The 14,181-nt window shown below is 39.6% G+C and overlaps 1 protein-coding gene across 1 annotated transcript in view; it reads left to right on the top strand.

Moving 5' to 3' along the window:
• Nucleotides 1–14,181, top strand: part of clybl (citrate lyase beta like) — a 96,638-nt gene that overhangs the window by 68,247 nt on the left and 14,210 nt on the right. The window contains exon 3 of the mRNA XM_052149141.1: nt 7,766–7,954. Within this exon, the coding sequence (XP_052005101.1) occupies nt 7,766–7,954 (189 nt within the window). The remainder of the gene's footprint in view (nt 1–7,765; nt 7,955–14,181) is intronic.

Consider the following 14,181-nt stretch of genomic DNA (forward strand, 5'->3'; position numbering starts at 1 on the left):
AACAAAAACATTTATCTACTGAGTCTAATCTGTATAAGTGGGAACATGATTGTGGTCAAGTGAAAACTAGAGTGAACATCGGCAGGGCATTTCTTTCAAATAATTTAAACAATCTTCTCTTTATACCAAAAGTAAGGTATTCAGGGTAAATTTAAGCAAATACGCTGTTTTTTTTTTTTTTTTTTTTTTTTTATCGTGGTACAACATATGATATACAAAATGTACAATAATGCAACCTAACAGTGCAGCGCAACAGTAAATTGTCTGGTATAGTTGTATGTGTATCAGTATGCTACAATAGCTGATAAGTATTTTTAGTTTAGTCTCAAAGTTTGAAGTAAAACAATCATAACTGTGTAATTTTAATTATGCTGCCTCATCTGTCAGCATGACCCAGTGAATCACGTTCAGTGTCTTTGTACATTGCATCATTGTTTTGGCCGATGCTTGCTTCCTCTCCTCCCTATGTGTGGGCACAAGCATGAGCAGCAGGTAGCTAGCTACAGTTCACTTAATGGCCACATGTGCAATTAATAACAAGGGTTTCTGAATTTTACATATATACCTTTTAATCTTTTGATTTGAAAATGCATTTCCTAAAATGTATATGCAGAGACAACTAAACTCAGCAAAAAAGAAACGTCCCTTTTTCAGGACACTGTATTTTAAATATAATTTTGTAAAAACCAAATAACTTTACAGATCTTTATTGTAAAGGGTTTAAATAATGTTTTCCATGCTTGTTCACTGAACCGTAAACATTTTTTGAACATGCACCTGTGGAACGGTCATTAAGACTCTAACAGCTTACAGACGGTAGGCAATTAAGGTCACGGTTATAAAAACTTTGGATACTAAAGAGACCTTTCTACTGACCTTTCAGGGCTTGTAGGTTTGTTGTAAGGCAGGTCCTTACCAGACATCACCGGCAACAATGTCGCCTATGGGCACAAACCCACCTTCGCTGGACCAGAGAGGACTGGCATAAAGTGCTCTTCACTGATGAGTTGTGGTTTTGTCTCACCAGGGGTGATGGCCGGACACGTGTTTATCATCAAAGGAATGAGCATTACACTGAGGCCTGTACTCTGGAGCGCGATCGATTTGGAGTTGGATGGTCCATCATGGTCTGGGTTGGTGTGTCATAGCATCACCAGACTGATCTTGTTGTCATTGCAGGCAATCTCAACACTGTGTGTTACAGGGAAGACATCCTCCTCCCTCATGTGGTACCCTTTCTGCAGGCTCATCCAGACATGACCCTCCATGACAATGCCACCAGCCATACTGCTCATTCTGTGTGTGATTTCCTGCAAGACAGTAATGTCCGTGTTCTGCCATGGCCAAAGAAGTGCCCTGATCTCAATCCCATTGAGCATGTCTAGAACCTGTTGGATCAGAGGGTGAGTGCTAGGGCCATTTCCTGCAGAAATGTCTGGGAACTTGCAAGTGCATTGGTGGAAGAGTGGGGTAACATCTCACAGCAAGAACTGGCAAATCTGGTGCAGTCCATGAGGAGGAGATGCACTGCAGTACTTAATGCAGCTGGTAGCCACACAAGATACTGACTGTTACTTTTGATTTTGATCCCCACTTTGTTCAGGGACACATTTTTCCATTTCTGTGAAACTTGTTCAGTTTATGTGTAATTTGTTTAATGTTTTTGTGTTCATACAAATATTTACACATGTTAAGTTTGTTGAAAATAAATGCAGTTGAAATTGAGAGGATATTTCTTTTTTGCTGAGTTAATAAGCAAGCCACTTGTTAATTAGTAAACCCAGAAAGTGTAAACACTGATTCTGTGGCATTATGAAAATATCACTGTTTGATTATCCAGAATAGCCCACCACTACAACATTGGTTCAGTGGCTTGAGTTTGGGGTGGGACTATCTCTTTGGCTGATAGTGGACAGATGGTAGGAAAATAACTTTCGTTTTTGCAATTCAATTTGGTGATTCAGGTTCAGCAAAAAAAAAAAAAAAAAAATCAACATTTCAGCTTTAATGTAAAGATAACTTTGCAGATTATTCACACAGTTATGGTTACAGCACAAGTAGAAGACAAGTGCAATCATAAAAGAGTATGCAGCAGAACTTTGACTAGACATAATGCAAAGGGAAAGCAAAGGGATCTACATTTTTTCAAAATGTTTACTGCAATTAGCATAAGAGATTCTCACATGATATCTGCATCACTGGGCATACATGCATGTATTTAACCCTAGTTGGGAACCACTGCTGTGTTGACACATTGTTAAACATAATTTTATTAGGTTGAAGTTTTGCTGGTACAGTTTTCAATTTTGTGGAATGATTCTGTTTTAAGGAAAGTTTTGATGACAGACATGTCATGTACTGTGGGAACAGAAGTAAGTAGCTTCCTGGAACAGAGGCTAACCAAGCTTTAAGACTCCATGTTTAACTCTGAAGTGCAGATTTTGCATGTGGATTAATAATGGTGGGCCTGAGTTTCCATCTGGATGCTCCTTTAGTGGAACTTCTCTATCATCTTCCTGCTGGGAGTTCAGTGCAAGCCAACATATCACAAAACGCTGAGTTTTGAGAAATGCTGAGTTTTGAGGGCGCATTTTTTCCGTCTCTCTTTATCAAATTACAGCCGTCTGTTTAGATTGGCAGAGCTAGGCGGCCACACAATCATGTAATATGTGAGCTGCCCAAGTTGCGCTCTGAAGAAGTAACAGACCCTGGGTCATTCTTCAACCTCACAGTGTGAGGAGAAGTGGAAGGTTTCGAGAGGCTGAGAGAATCGTGTGTCAAGCCTGGAGGGACAGGGTTTTCCCTCATGCGGAACTGGACAAATGCAGAATGAAGAGCGGATCAGATGCTGGATCTGTTCGTCATTCAGCTGGAATAGATCTCCAGACTCCTGGTGTGTCATCTGTCAGACCCTGTCCATGGTGCATTTGTTTGCTTAGATTTAACATTCAGAGGATCAGGGTCACCCTCCCCTCACATAGTTACAGCTCATTTTCACCTGCATCACAAGTGTCACTGTGGCTTGCAAGAAGCCAAAAATGAAAGACGAAAACTAAAAGAGTGAGATAAAAATATCATGGAGACATGCAAACAGCAGCAATGACTGATATAGTTGCTCTCGCTCTCAAATGTCTATAGTGAATATAGAAGTTCTATATTCTATAATTCTGTTCTTCAATGGAACAAGTAAGGTAAACTCAATATATATATATATATATAATGTACCACTGTTGAAGGATGGGCAAGGAGGAGGCGAGAACCGGCTTGTCAACATAAATTATATTTTAATGAGAAACTCAAAAACACATAAACAAACACACATGACGGACATGTCCGTAATTCTCTCTCTCTCGAACAATGCGTCACCGGCCGCCTTTATCCCTCGGCGCCTCATCAGGCTGATTGGGGACCGGGCATGCGATATTCCGACCGGCCCCGCCCCTCCGCTCCACAATATATTATACACACACACACACACACATATATATATATATATATATATATATATATATATATATATACATATACATATACACACACACACATATATTTATTGGCACAGACTTTTTAAGGTAACTATATCGCCCCCTTGAGTTTTGAGGTTTGTTACTGACACAGTAACGCAATAACAGGCGTTATGTATGTTAATTTGGACTCTGCGTTGGCCAGATGCTCGTATCTATGTACACGCACTTGTGTAAAGGTTGTTTCTGGCCTTAGTCACCATTCACTTTCATTGCAACTTTTTCCATGCAATGAAAGCGACTGGTGACTGACGCTGAAGCCCAAAGTGATGTCGAACGCTCACCTTTTAAAGTTGACTGCGTGCCTATACATAGGTGGTTGGTGCATGCACGCTACGACGGTTATGGGACACCAGATTTCTTCTCTTCAGGAGTTTAGATCCATGATGATGTCTTTTTATTCCTTCTGCTTCATTATACAAATGCAGGTGTCACCTGACGTACACATCCACTGTTGTTGTTTCCATCATCGTCTCCTGTTGTTTTCTGGCAATTACAGCTTCTAGAGCTTCTTTGTGGCAGCAATGGCTCAACTGTGAGTTTTTCCACCTTATGGACCTACAAATAAATGCAGATAATTCCAGGTGCATGTGCATTCTGCACGTTCAGAGTAGGTGAGGTTAGAAATTATCAGGCCTCATTGCTCAATCATGCTGCTTTTGACGAAATTTGCATCATATGTCCTGTACGCAGACACCTAGCATTCTGATCAAAGTATATTTTGGGCTTAACATTCTTCCTAACATCTCCTTTTATGTTCTACAATGAGTCATTTTGGGTATAAAACATGAGGGTGAGTATATGATTATAGAATTTGTATTTTTCAGTATACTATGCCTTTAAGAGAATCTGAACTAAACTGACAGATGTTCAAAGCAAGTGTTATCTAATTATATTCAAAGTATCAGCTGATTTAAAGGTGCTTTGCAATTATTCTGACTTATTTTACTATCACAATCCTTGCTCTCATTTCTATAAATGTACACGTATAAAGGATCCATTATACATATAAAATGTCATACAAACGTTTTCTATATATTTTCTATAGCTTTGATTTTGAAACTGAATAATCCAAATGTAAATCTATTTCTTTGCATATCACAGAGTTGGAGTCCAAATTCTCCACGAATTTGAAGGATATGGCCTTAAAGATATAAAATAAAAACCTTGAAAAATAGTGTGTTGAGCTTTAATTATGGGCTTGTTGGAAGAAATCGAAGATCCCTCAAACCTGTGATTCTCCTGGTCACTCTGGGATGCTGTGTGATGGGGAAGGGTCTTTTGAAGCAACTAGTTGGACAGGCTTCCATTAATGTAAAACATTTGATCTTTCAAAGCACTTTATTCCAGCTTAGAATGTTAGCTCTGTATGATGAGATGATAGAGATTCATATATGTTGCTGTCTGGAACATCAGTTCAAAGTGATATGTGCTGATAAAAAGCAGAGGATTGTGTGCCATGAAGATTTGATCTAGCGTTTTGTAATTCAGCATGGGCAGATGGTTTCTTAAATCTGAATGGTCAGTTTCTCTTCCATAGCAACTCTGTTGTCTTTGACTTGATATGGGTACTGTTTGATGTTGATTTGCAACTTAAACCCTCATGTTTTTGCTCAAGAGTGAACATGATACCAGTCTCCCAAAAAAGCAGTGGTTCTGTGTTATCTTAAGACACTGGATCAGTCTTGGATTATACTGTGGATGAGAGTGGAGCACTCAGACTGGATTAGCCATTGAACAGTTTTATGAATGCTGAGTTATGGCTTCATAAATCCATCAGCCCCTAAAATTACCACTGTGATGTCCAAATATTTTATAGACATTAAGCGTACCCATGACTGTCTATTGAGAATACCGTATTGAGGATCCCTTTATGCTCTGTTAGCAGAGAAACAACAATAGTATTAGCATAAATTGTAAAATGAGAACCATAATAGTTTAGACATTTGAGTGTCTAGATTGTATGTTGATTTTAGTCTGTTTTGTTTGTATATCTGTGAACTTTCAAAATGCCACATTTAAGTGTGACTGCACAGAAAGCTTCCTGTCCATTCCTTATAATTTGTCTCTAGTGTGAAATTATTTTTAATCCAGGGAATTTATGATTACAAGGTCAAAAGACAGGGTTTTTTGGTCCAGACTAGACTAAGGATCTGTCTCAAAATATTGTTAGCTGCCTTGCTGCCTCCTGCCTACATTGGCAGATGCATTCTATGACAGCATAATATCTGAAATGGAGCCTCATAGGTGATCAATTAGGAATGCTCTTCATAGGCAGCAGCTCTGTGTAGCATTCAAATAGCTCTCCTCACTTAAAGCACACGGGAGAATTGGCCGAAATCCTATAATATCTTGTGGAGTAGGGATAGAATCTCAAGGACTTTAACAATTCTAATTATTCTAATGGAATCGTTAATGGGATCATTAAGGAACCAGAATTGTTTAGTACTGTACGTTTGAGGAGGAAATATTTGGAATTAATAAATGCAATTAATATTGTATTAACTGCCATTATCAGCCTGTAACAAAATGATAATGATCGTATCATATTTTAACAACAGATTTTTGCAAACAATGTTATACAGACTAATTAAGATATTTATTTGTTTATGTATGTGATCATAAACCATCCAGTAATCACTCATTTAATAGATATAGTGATATAATGAAATGATTGACTTACCATTCAGTAAGTTATTTGCTAAAACTGAAAATTCACTGAAAATCATTGTAAAAGTCAATGGAAAGGAGGCGGCGAGAACCGGCTTGATAATATAAATAATAGTTTTAATGATAAACTTAAAAGACAACATAAATACACACATGACGGACATGTCTGTAAACGATCTCTCTCTCTCCCGAACGATCCTCTGCAGTCGACCTTTATACCTCAGAGGCTTGATTAGCCTAATACGGGACCGGGTGTGTGGGATCACGACCTGGCCCCGCCCTCCGCCCTGCCACAATCATGAACATCATTCAGTTCTAGTATTATTTTTTAATGGAACCGGTTCTGAATAAGAACCACTTCTAGGATCCCAATTCTTCTTCGATGGTGGCATAAACAGGTTTTTGGTGGCATAAACTACCTTTTGGAAAAGCCTTTGAATTGAGATTGCAGATAGGTTTTGAAACAGATCCTTAAATAGGGTTACAGATCTACACTGACCACATTTGGATTATTACATGGCCATAATGGCCAGACCATGGGGTTAAACAGTTTTTAGATAACTGTGCCTGGCTGCGGCTCTATGTGGACTGTGTAAAAATGACCAAGACTACAAAGTGCCTCATTCAAGTTGAATTAACCCATGAGTTTCTCTTCCCCTCCTCTTTCTTACATGGCCTCTCTTATCCCTCCTCTGATCTAACCTGACAACTCCTGAGCTACTGTTTCCTCTTGCTGTTTAACTGAGACCACATTTCCCTTTGGATGGAGCGCCGTGCTTAGGCCAATGAAAACCTCATCTTTCGGCCCTTTCTCTATAACCTACATTTAGTCTTCTCGAGGTGCATCTGGTTTGAATCTCCTTGCGTGTGCTGCTGTGTCACAGTTAGGCCCTGGAACTTGGCCCTAATGTTCATTTACATCACTGCCCTCCCTCCACTTACTTTGGTCATGTAGTGTGGTGTTTGTGTGGACAACTTGTGTGCAGAGATTCTCAATTTATGGCCTTTGGTGCATTTGCTCTAGTGAGATTAATCCTTCTCGCTAGATCTTGCTCCTCATCGTAATCCCAGGTGCCAATCACCACCTCCTTCTGTCGATTCACATAACCTCTCTTCCAAGCTGATGCATCTTTTTATATTTTTACAAGTGCACCATTGACCTGTTCAAACAGATATGCCCTGGGTTGCATTTTTATTGCTTGCAATTTCCCATATTTGACATAGTACTTCTTCCAACGTACCAGAGCTTTGTCCAGTCGCACAAAACCAAACAATAATCAGTCTACGGGTGTTTCACTGGTGTGCACATTTGACAGTCATTTATTACCTCTACGGATTATACACAAATCTGTGTTCTTAAAGTCATATCAAATAAATTGCTCATTCTTGGGAAAGTCTGAATTGTAATATAAAAATGTAATGTTCTGTGCAAGCGCACATTTTGAACATCATTGAAAATAGGTTCACTCTTGGGTAACCCTTTTATTCCGGTGACTCGTCTGCATTTTAATTATTTTCTTTCTTTGATGTCGATTCTTGGTTGGTTAGTGTGCAGTTTGTGTTTCTGGCAGGATGCAGCTCGGAAAACCATCCCGAAGATGTTGGCAGAGCTTGATCTGGGGCGCACAGAGAAGTGTGTACGGGTGAACTCAGTATCCAGTGGCCTGGCTGAAGCCGACCTGGAGGTTATTCTACAGGAGGAGGTGCTGCCCACCGCTCTCATGCTGCCAAAGGTGGAGGACACAGGAGAGGTTCAATGGGTAAGTGAATAATGACTCGAAGTATCTTAAAGGAATAGTTCACCCAAAAAATGAAAATTCTGTAATAATTTACTAACCTATCATGTCATTCTAAACCAATATGAATTTCTTCCTTCCATGGAACACAAAAGAATGCATTTGCTGCTACTATGATACTTTTGAGTCACTGTCAATTGCCATTGTATTGTAAAGATAGACCGGTATATTCATTAAAGTGCTCCTTTTGTGTTCCACATAAGAAGGAAGGTCAAATGAGTTTGTGAAGAAGTGAGGTAAATTATGACAACATTTTCATTTAAATGGGTCCAAAACCCATATTACTCTGTCTCTTCAATGGAAAACACACTCTCACACACATCTATTTTGAAAAATGTTAATGCTGCTCTTTTCTATACAATTAATCCATAGAGTGACCAGGGCTTGTTTGCAATATTTCCATATTAAATTTATGGTGATCACTGTTAGATTATAGTTAATGTGGCATTGATTATAAGGCTATTCTCAGCTTAATCTAAAAGATGAGAAACTAAAAATACCTCTGATGTGCTCTTGCATTTTCCATCATTTGTAAAGAACACAGCAGCTTCTGAACTCACAGGATATAAGAGGAAACCACAGGTCTTTTCAAAGCAATAATAACAGTCTTTTTCATTACTCTGTAAAGAGGACTTGATCTCTGTAGTCGGGCCCAGAGAGAGAGGGGCTGTATATCTTGGCATCAGCTCAAGAAAGCCATGACATTTTGAAATTGGCCTCACAAGACAGATGTCCCTAAATATGATCTATCTCAACTTCTTTTCCCTGGAAACACAGGGCCTCTTGAATAAACCTACCAAGAAGCTGGTAAGGATGATATGATATTTGAGATTGGGGCAAAAACTTTCTATTATAACAACTTTTCACTGTATAGAGTCAGTGCAGGGACCCCAAAGTATTAAATCTCTCAATCCCCTCTTAAAACTGTATGAATGCCACTGTATTGGTTAAAAAAATAAATCTGACTTCTGGTGTGTCGCTAGACATTTTTCAGAACTATATTCACTTTCCTTTGCCATTTTTGCAAGTACTGTGAACCACATTGTCCCAGTGTCAATTTAAGTGCATGAATGTGGTCAGTTCACCTCAAGTTCAAACAGAGTTTGCAGATTAACCTTAAGTATTGTAACCTCATTACATTTTACTTGGGACTTGTTCCACATAGTTTGGCTTCTTTCACAGTGCACATCAACTATTGTTTTATAAAACCAAACAAACTTTGTTTTGTGAGATGTTTTGCTTATGGCCACTATACCGCTATGGTAGATGTGAGGGAATGAGATGTTTTTGAAGTCAATGAATCATTAAATGCAAGCCGTACTCACAACTACAGCAATTCACTATAGCACGTTTATGTTGGACATCAAACACATACCTTTAATTGTATTTCTGAGGATAAAATCAAAGGTGCATGTTTCGATAAAAGAATATGGCTGTACCGTTTCATCAGGGAATTACACCTTTAATGACTAGTGGCTTGATATACAGATAGGTCAGTCAGTCTCACACTGAAGATCTTAATTAAAGTGACATCATTAAACACTCTTTGCTCCTGATCACCTCCATTGGTGTTATGTAGGAGGTGTTAAGGATTATTTTGGATGTCTGTCCGTCCATCAAAGCAGGGCTTCCTCTGCCAGGCGGCCCCAGGAGTTCCCTGGTGGCACCCAGCATGGCCAATACACCAGCCCCCAAATCCCTATAGCCCATTTCCCCAACCTAGCCCAAATATGCTGTATTCAGCTGCTCTGCATGAACACTGAAAAGACCTGATAGAGCCCACAATGTCTTAACAAGGTAGATGAAGGGAAGGAGGGACCGAGGCTGAGAGATGGAGGGGCCCCTAGTATGTTGCTCACAGTTAGTTTAGGCTCGAAACAGGATGTTTTTAACTAGTGGTTTTAATTAGTACTCCTATATTTCCTGGGCTGCTTGATATTTCTTCCCTTTTTAATTGTTGACAGGTGTCCATATTTCTCATTCTTGTCTGTTTGCTGTTTTGTCTTTTACTTAATATTTTTGTTCCCTCAAAAAACAGTTCTGCTCTTAAACGTACAAACCTTTTCAGAATCTTCAAGGATTTTATAATTTTATTTAAAATAAGAGGGATCGTAAGAGGGATCCTGAATACTGCATTTAGTTTTTTATTTAGTACTCTCCTAAAGAAGCTATTTAAAATATATTCCTATTATATATTAGTTATTTAAAATAATAGCTGAATGTACACACATTATTCTTTTCAGAAGTTTGCATAAATTAGGTTCTTAATTTTGTGTTGCCTTTTGTGTTGCCAGATAATCTTTGTGTAATCCCAGTTATTATTTTATTTTGTGGAGTTTACTTAAATATCTGTTTTGCAGGTTCTTCTGGACTGTAAAACAGATATTTAAGTATATTCCAAAATACGATCCCTTAAATTTAAGAAAACATCTTTTAACAGATTCTGCAAGGGGTATGGAACATTTTGAGAAAAGGGTTATGTAAATGTTTCAGTACAACTGTTTTTAAACTCTGGAGAACATCCCAAAAACAACAGTTGATTTGAGGAAGATACCGTTTGTATTTTTGTTTCAATATCTGTTATAGTTGAATGCAGTTGGTTTCGTGAATCTCCTCTCATCCACATAAAAATAACCCAATGTTTACAGTTTTCTCAAAAAAAAATTGCCCACACCATTCACTACCCACATAGCCACCCAAAAATCAACACAACCTCCACACATATATAGTTTGTGTGTGCGTTTAAAATTTGCACACATATCTGGTGTGGGTTAGAGCATGCTCTCCACATGCTTTGCACACAGTCAGGCTCATAGCCGCAGCAGGATATGGGGGATTGTGAGCAGAGAGGAAGTCATGTAGCACTGACCTCACATGGGCCCATTACTTTGAAAGTGGCGTGAGACTTACATGAAAGGAGAGAGTGTTTTTCTTTTTCTCTTTCTCTCTTTACTATCTCTCACAGCCCTGATCTTTGGACATTTTATTTACATTGTCATGCACAGCTAAAGAAAAACCTTACAAAAAATGACCATGGTAACCATGATTTCCTGAAAAATACTGTAGTTATTTCAGTTATTGCTACTACAATAAATATGTGGTATATGGGTATTAACTGCCACTTTTATCAAAAAGGGAAATTGATGGTGATGTGTGTAATTTTTGATGCGTGTAATTTTCTGCTTTCAATATTGCTCTATTTGAGCCACCTGACAACAGCGTACACTCAACCAATTGTGTGAGCTTGGGATGGGACTACCTGTTTCGCCGGAGAATGGCAGATGAGTGTTTGGGAAACCTGTTTGAAAACTTTTTCTTTTAGTATCACTAGTGGCAGAGAATTCTGAAAAGCTTCTTACTTTGTTTGATCACTTGTGAATTTATTATAAATTCACATCAGTAACCAATTCATATTGCTGGAAACTATCGTTATTACCATTGGAAAATTTTAGGGTAAGCATATGTACACGCAAGATATAAAAATACACATACACGTTACATTGCATGCTCCATTCTAAAATGCAAAGTTAGAAGTTGTTAAAAATTTCAAAATGTCCATCCTGCAATGGCTCGGCCCAGAAGTACACTGCCAGCACTTCCGCTCCTTGACTCTGAGCGAGGTCAGTGGCCTGATTGCCTTTGCTCAGCAGCTCAGTGATGCCTGCCGGCAGTTGGTGCTGGCTAAGGAGGACAGTGACATCGATGATGTCATCAGCTGTGTGGTGCTGCAGTTCGTCTCCAACTGGAAGACCATCTGCCAGCGTATCCGCGGGCCGACATGCCCCATGTACTTTCTCTCCCTGTTGTCTCATCCCCGGCACTCTTCCACCCGGAAATGGAGGAACATTCCCCCGAAACCGGCTCTCCGTTCTTGGAGATTCTCTGCATCAACAAACCCTGTCTCTCCCCTCTCTTCATCACAGGTTAGCGATCCCGCTGCTGGAGTTGCGGGGAGCCGGGTCATGTCCGAGATCAGTGCCCAGTAATGGAGATGGGGGCCTTGATCCGGGTTCTCCGACACTCCACTGACAGCCTTCGATCAAGCAGGGACATACCAGGTACCAGTGAGTGTTAAGGGGTGTACATACAAAGCCTTGGTGGATTCAGGTTGTAATCAAACTTCCATTCATCAATGCTTGGTTTAAAACAGGGCATTTAATGCAAATATTCGGGTGAGGTGTGTGCACTGGGATATTCATGATTATCCTGTAGTGACTGTCATGATGTTCAGTGGACAAAAGCATAATGTCGAGTCAGTGGTTAATCCTTGCCTCACCCATACGCTAATTTTGGGAAATAATTGGCCTCCTTTTCGATTAGTATTGAAGGGGTTGTATGTGGATGAGTCCTGTGAGAAAGTGAGTATTGTGTGGGATCTGCGAAGCGCTGGTTGGGGAGGTGTCTGGGTAGAGAGTGAGACACACACCAAAGCTGTTTGTTCACCGTCACGCTTGACACGGACACTTTTTATTATTTTTTTTATTAATAAAAATGACATACCTGAATTGGAATTGCGGTCTCCCGCTTCCTCTTTCCATTGAACAAAATAATAACCTGCGATCAAGTGCTATTGTGTGGCATTAAATATCACTCTTTCCCTCTCTTTTTTATGTGTGTGTTTGTATCTGTGAAGAGCAGTCAGAGAGTGTATAATCCAGCACACAACACAAAGTCATACCACTACAAACCTGATCATCACTCACTCTTCTGCTTCTCTTCTGTTCTCTGTAGCCAACCCTAAATCCCTCTGTTGTTTATTTTCTATCCCTTTTTCACGTTGATGAGCAGAGGAACCTCCAGATTGATTTGTTGGTAAAAGATGGACTTGTTTCCTTTTGTGTGAAAATCTTATACTCTCTCTTTCTAACCTCTCTTTCTGTGCTTGTTTGACTGACAAGGCTTATTGGACTATAAAAGGCGTAACTCTCCCCCCTCCTCCTTTTGTCCATAGACAATTCTCCCAGAGATTCTGGGCTGTTTGCATTCTTTGGCTGCCACACTACTGAGTATTGAAAGGAACCAGCTCGAGTCCCGTCCCTCCATGTCCGATCCTAATTCTATTTCCCCCCACACGGTGAAATGAGCACTTCAACTGGCCGGAAACATTTAATCTGGCCCTCTTTTGAAGAGAATTAATTGAAACTCATCCACTTGCCGCCTTTTTCGCTCTAGCAGCTCTCTCACCCAAAATCCCTGCCCTTTTCCCATCTGGACCGTGGTGAATGGGGCCTACGCAGCACTTGTTCTTGAGAAATGTGGGTTTTAGTGAGGGCTGAACAACCACTAGAGGAGTCGGCGGTCTGTAGCGCTATTGAGGACTGGAAAAGCCCTTTTTCTCTTGACACCTGAGAGCGGTATTAACATTTAAGCAACTACGGTTCAATGCTAAGTTCCCCCGTACTGTGTAAATATTGAAACGGGCAATAAGGCCTGATTCTTCAGCTCTTTAAAAGCACACCTGTAATTTGTTGTCACTTATCAACATCCTAATGGTGCTTCTCTATTGCGTCAGGTTTGTGTTGCAGAACTTTGTTTCATTAAGAGTTACATAAACGGTTAATTTTGCTGCAGAGTGGCTATTATTTTGTACGGAAATACAGGGCCATTAGAGAGGTCATCCTAGCACCTCATAAAAGAGAAGGTAAGAAAATGGAAGGGCCACTAAACAAGCCTCTCCCTCCCTTTCTCCTTTCGAGGGGAATATTATGCTAAGCCTTTGGCATTTTTATGTTGCCATAGCAGCATTTCTCCTGCAGGGTTGTGACCTCAGATAATTACAGTACAAAGCTTACTGGGTCTTGAAAACCCCTTTTGAAGATGAAAAATCTTTGATGGTTTATATTTATGCAAATCTCTCAGATATGATTTATCCTACTGAGATTGAATGGGGAGATGATTAAAATTCCCCCATTAGAAAAAAAAAAAAAACCCTCAATGAAGGCATATTCTTTTGAGCTAATAAAACAAGTGTGTGTGGGATATTTTTTTGCTTTATTTGGAAAACTAGCCTTGACATACCTGAGGTTATTTTAATCTGCTGTCCCCAATGTGTGAAAGAGAGATGAAACGAGGGGACAGGGAATTACACTTTTCTGCTTTAAGTTTTTTTCTTTTGTCTTATCTTTTCTTTTTTTTTTGTACAAGCTTTAAAAGAAAATATCTGACAGAGGGAGCTTTTGTGTGTTTCCAAA

The sequence above is a fragment of the Xyrauchen texanus genome, chromosome 18 (genome assembly GCF_025860055.1).
Source record: "Xyrauchen texanus isolate HMW12.3.18 chromosome 18, RBS_HiC_50CHRs, whole genome shotgun sequence".
NCBI lineage: Eukaryota > Metazoa > Chordata > Actinopteri > Cypriniformes > Catostomidae > Xyrauchen > Xyrauchen texanus.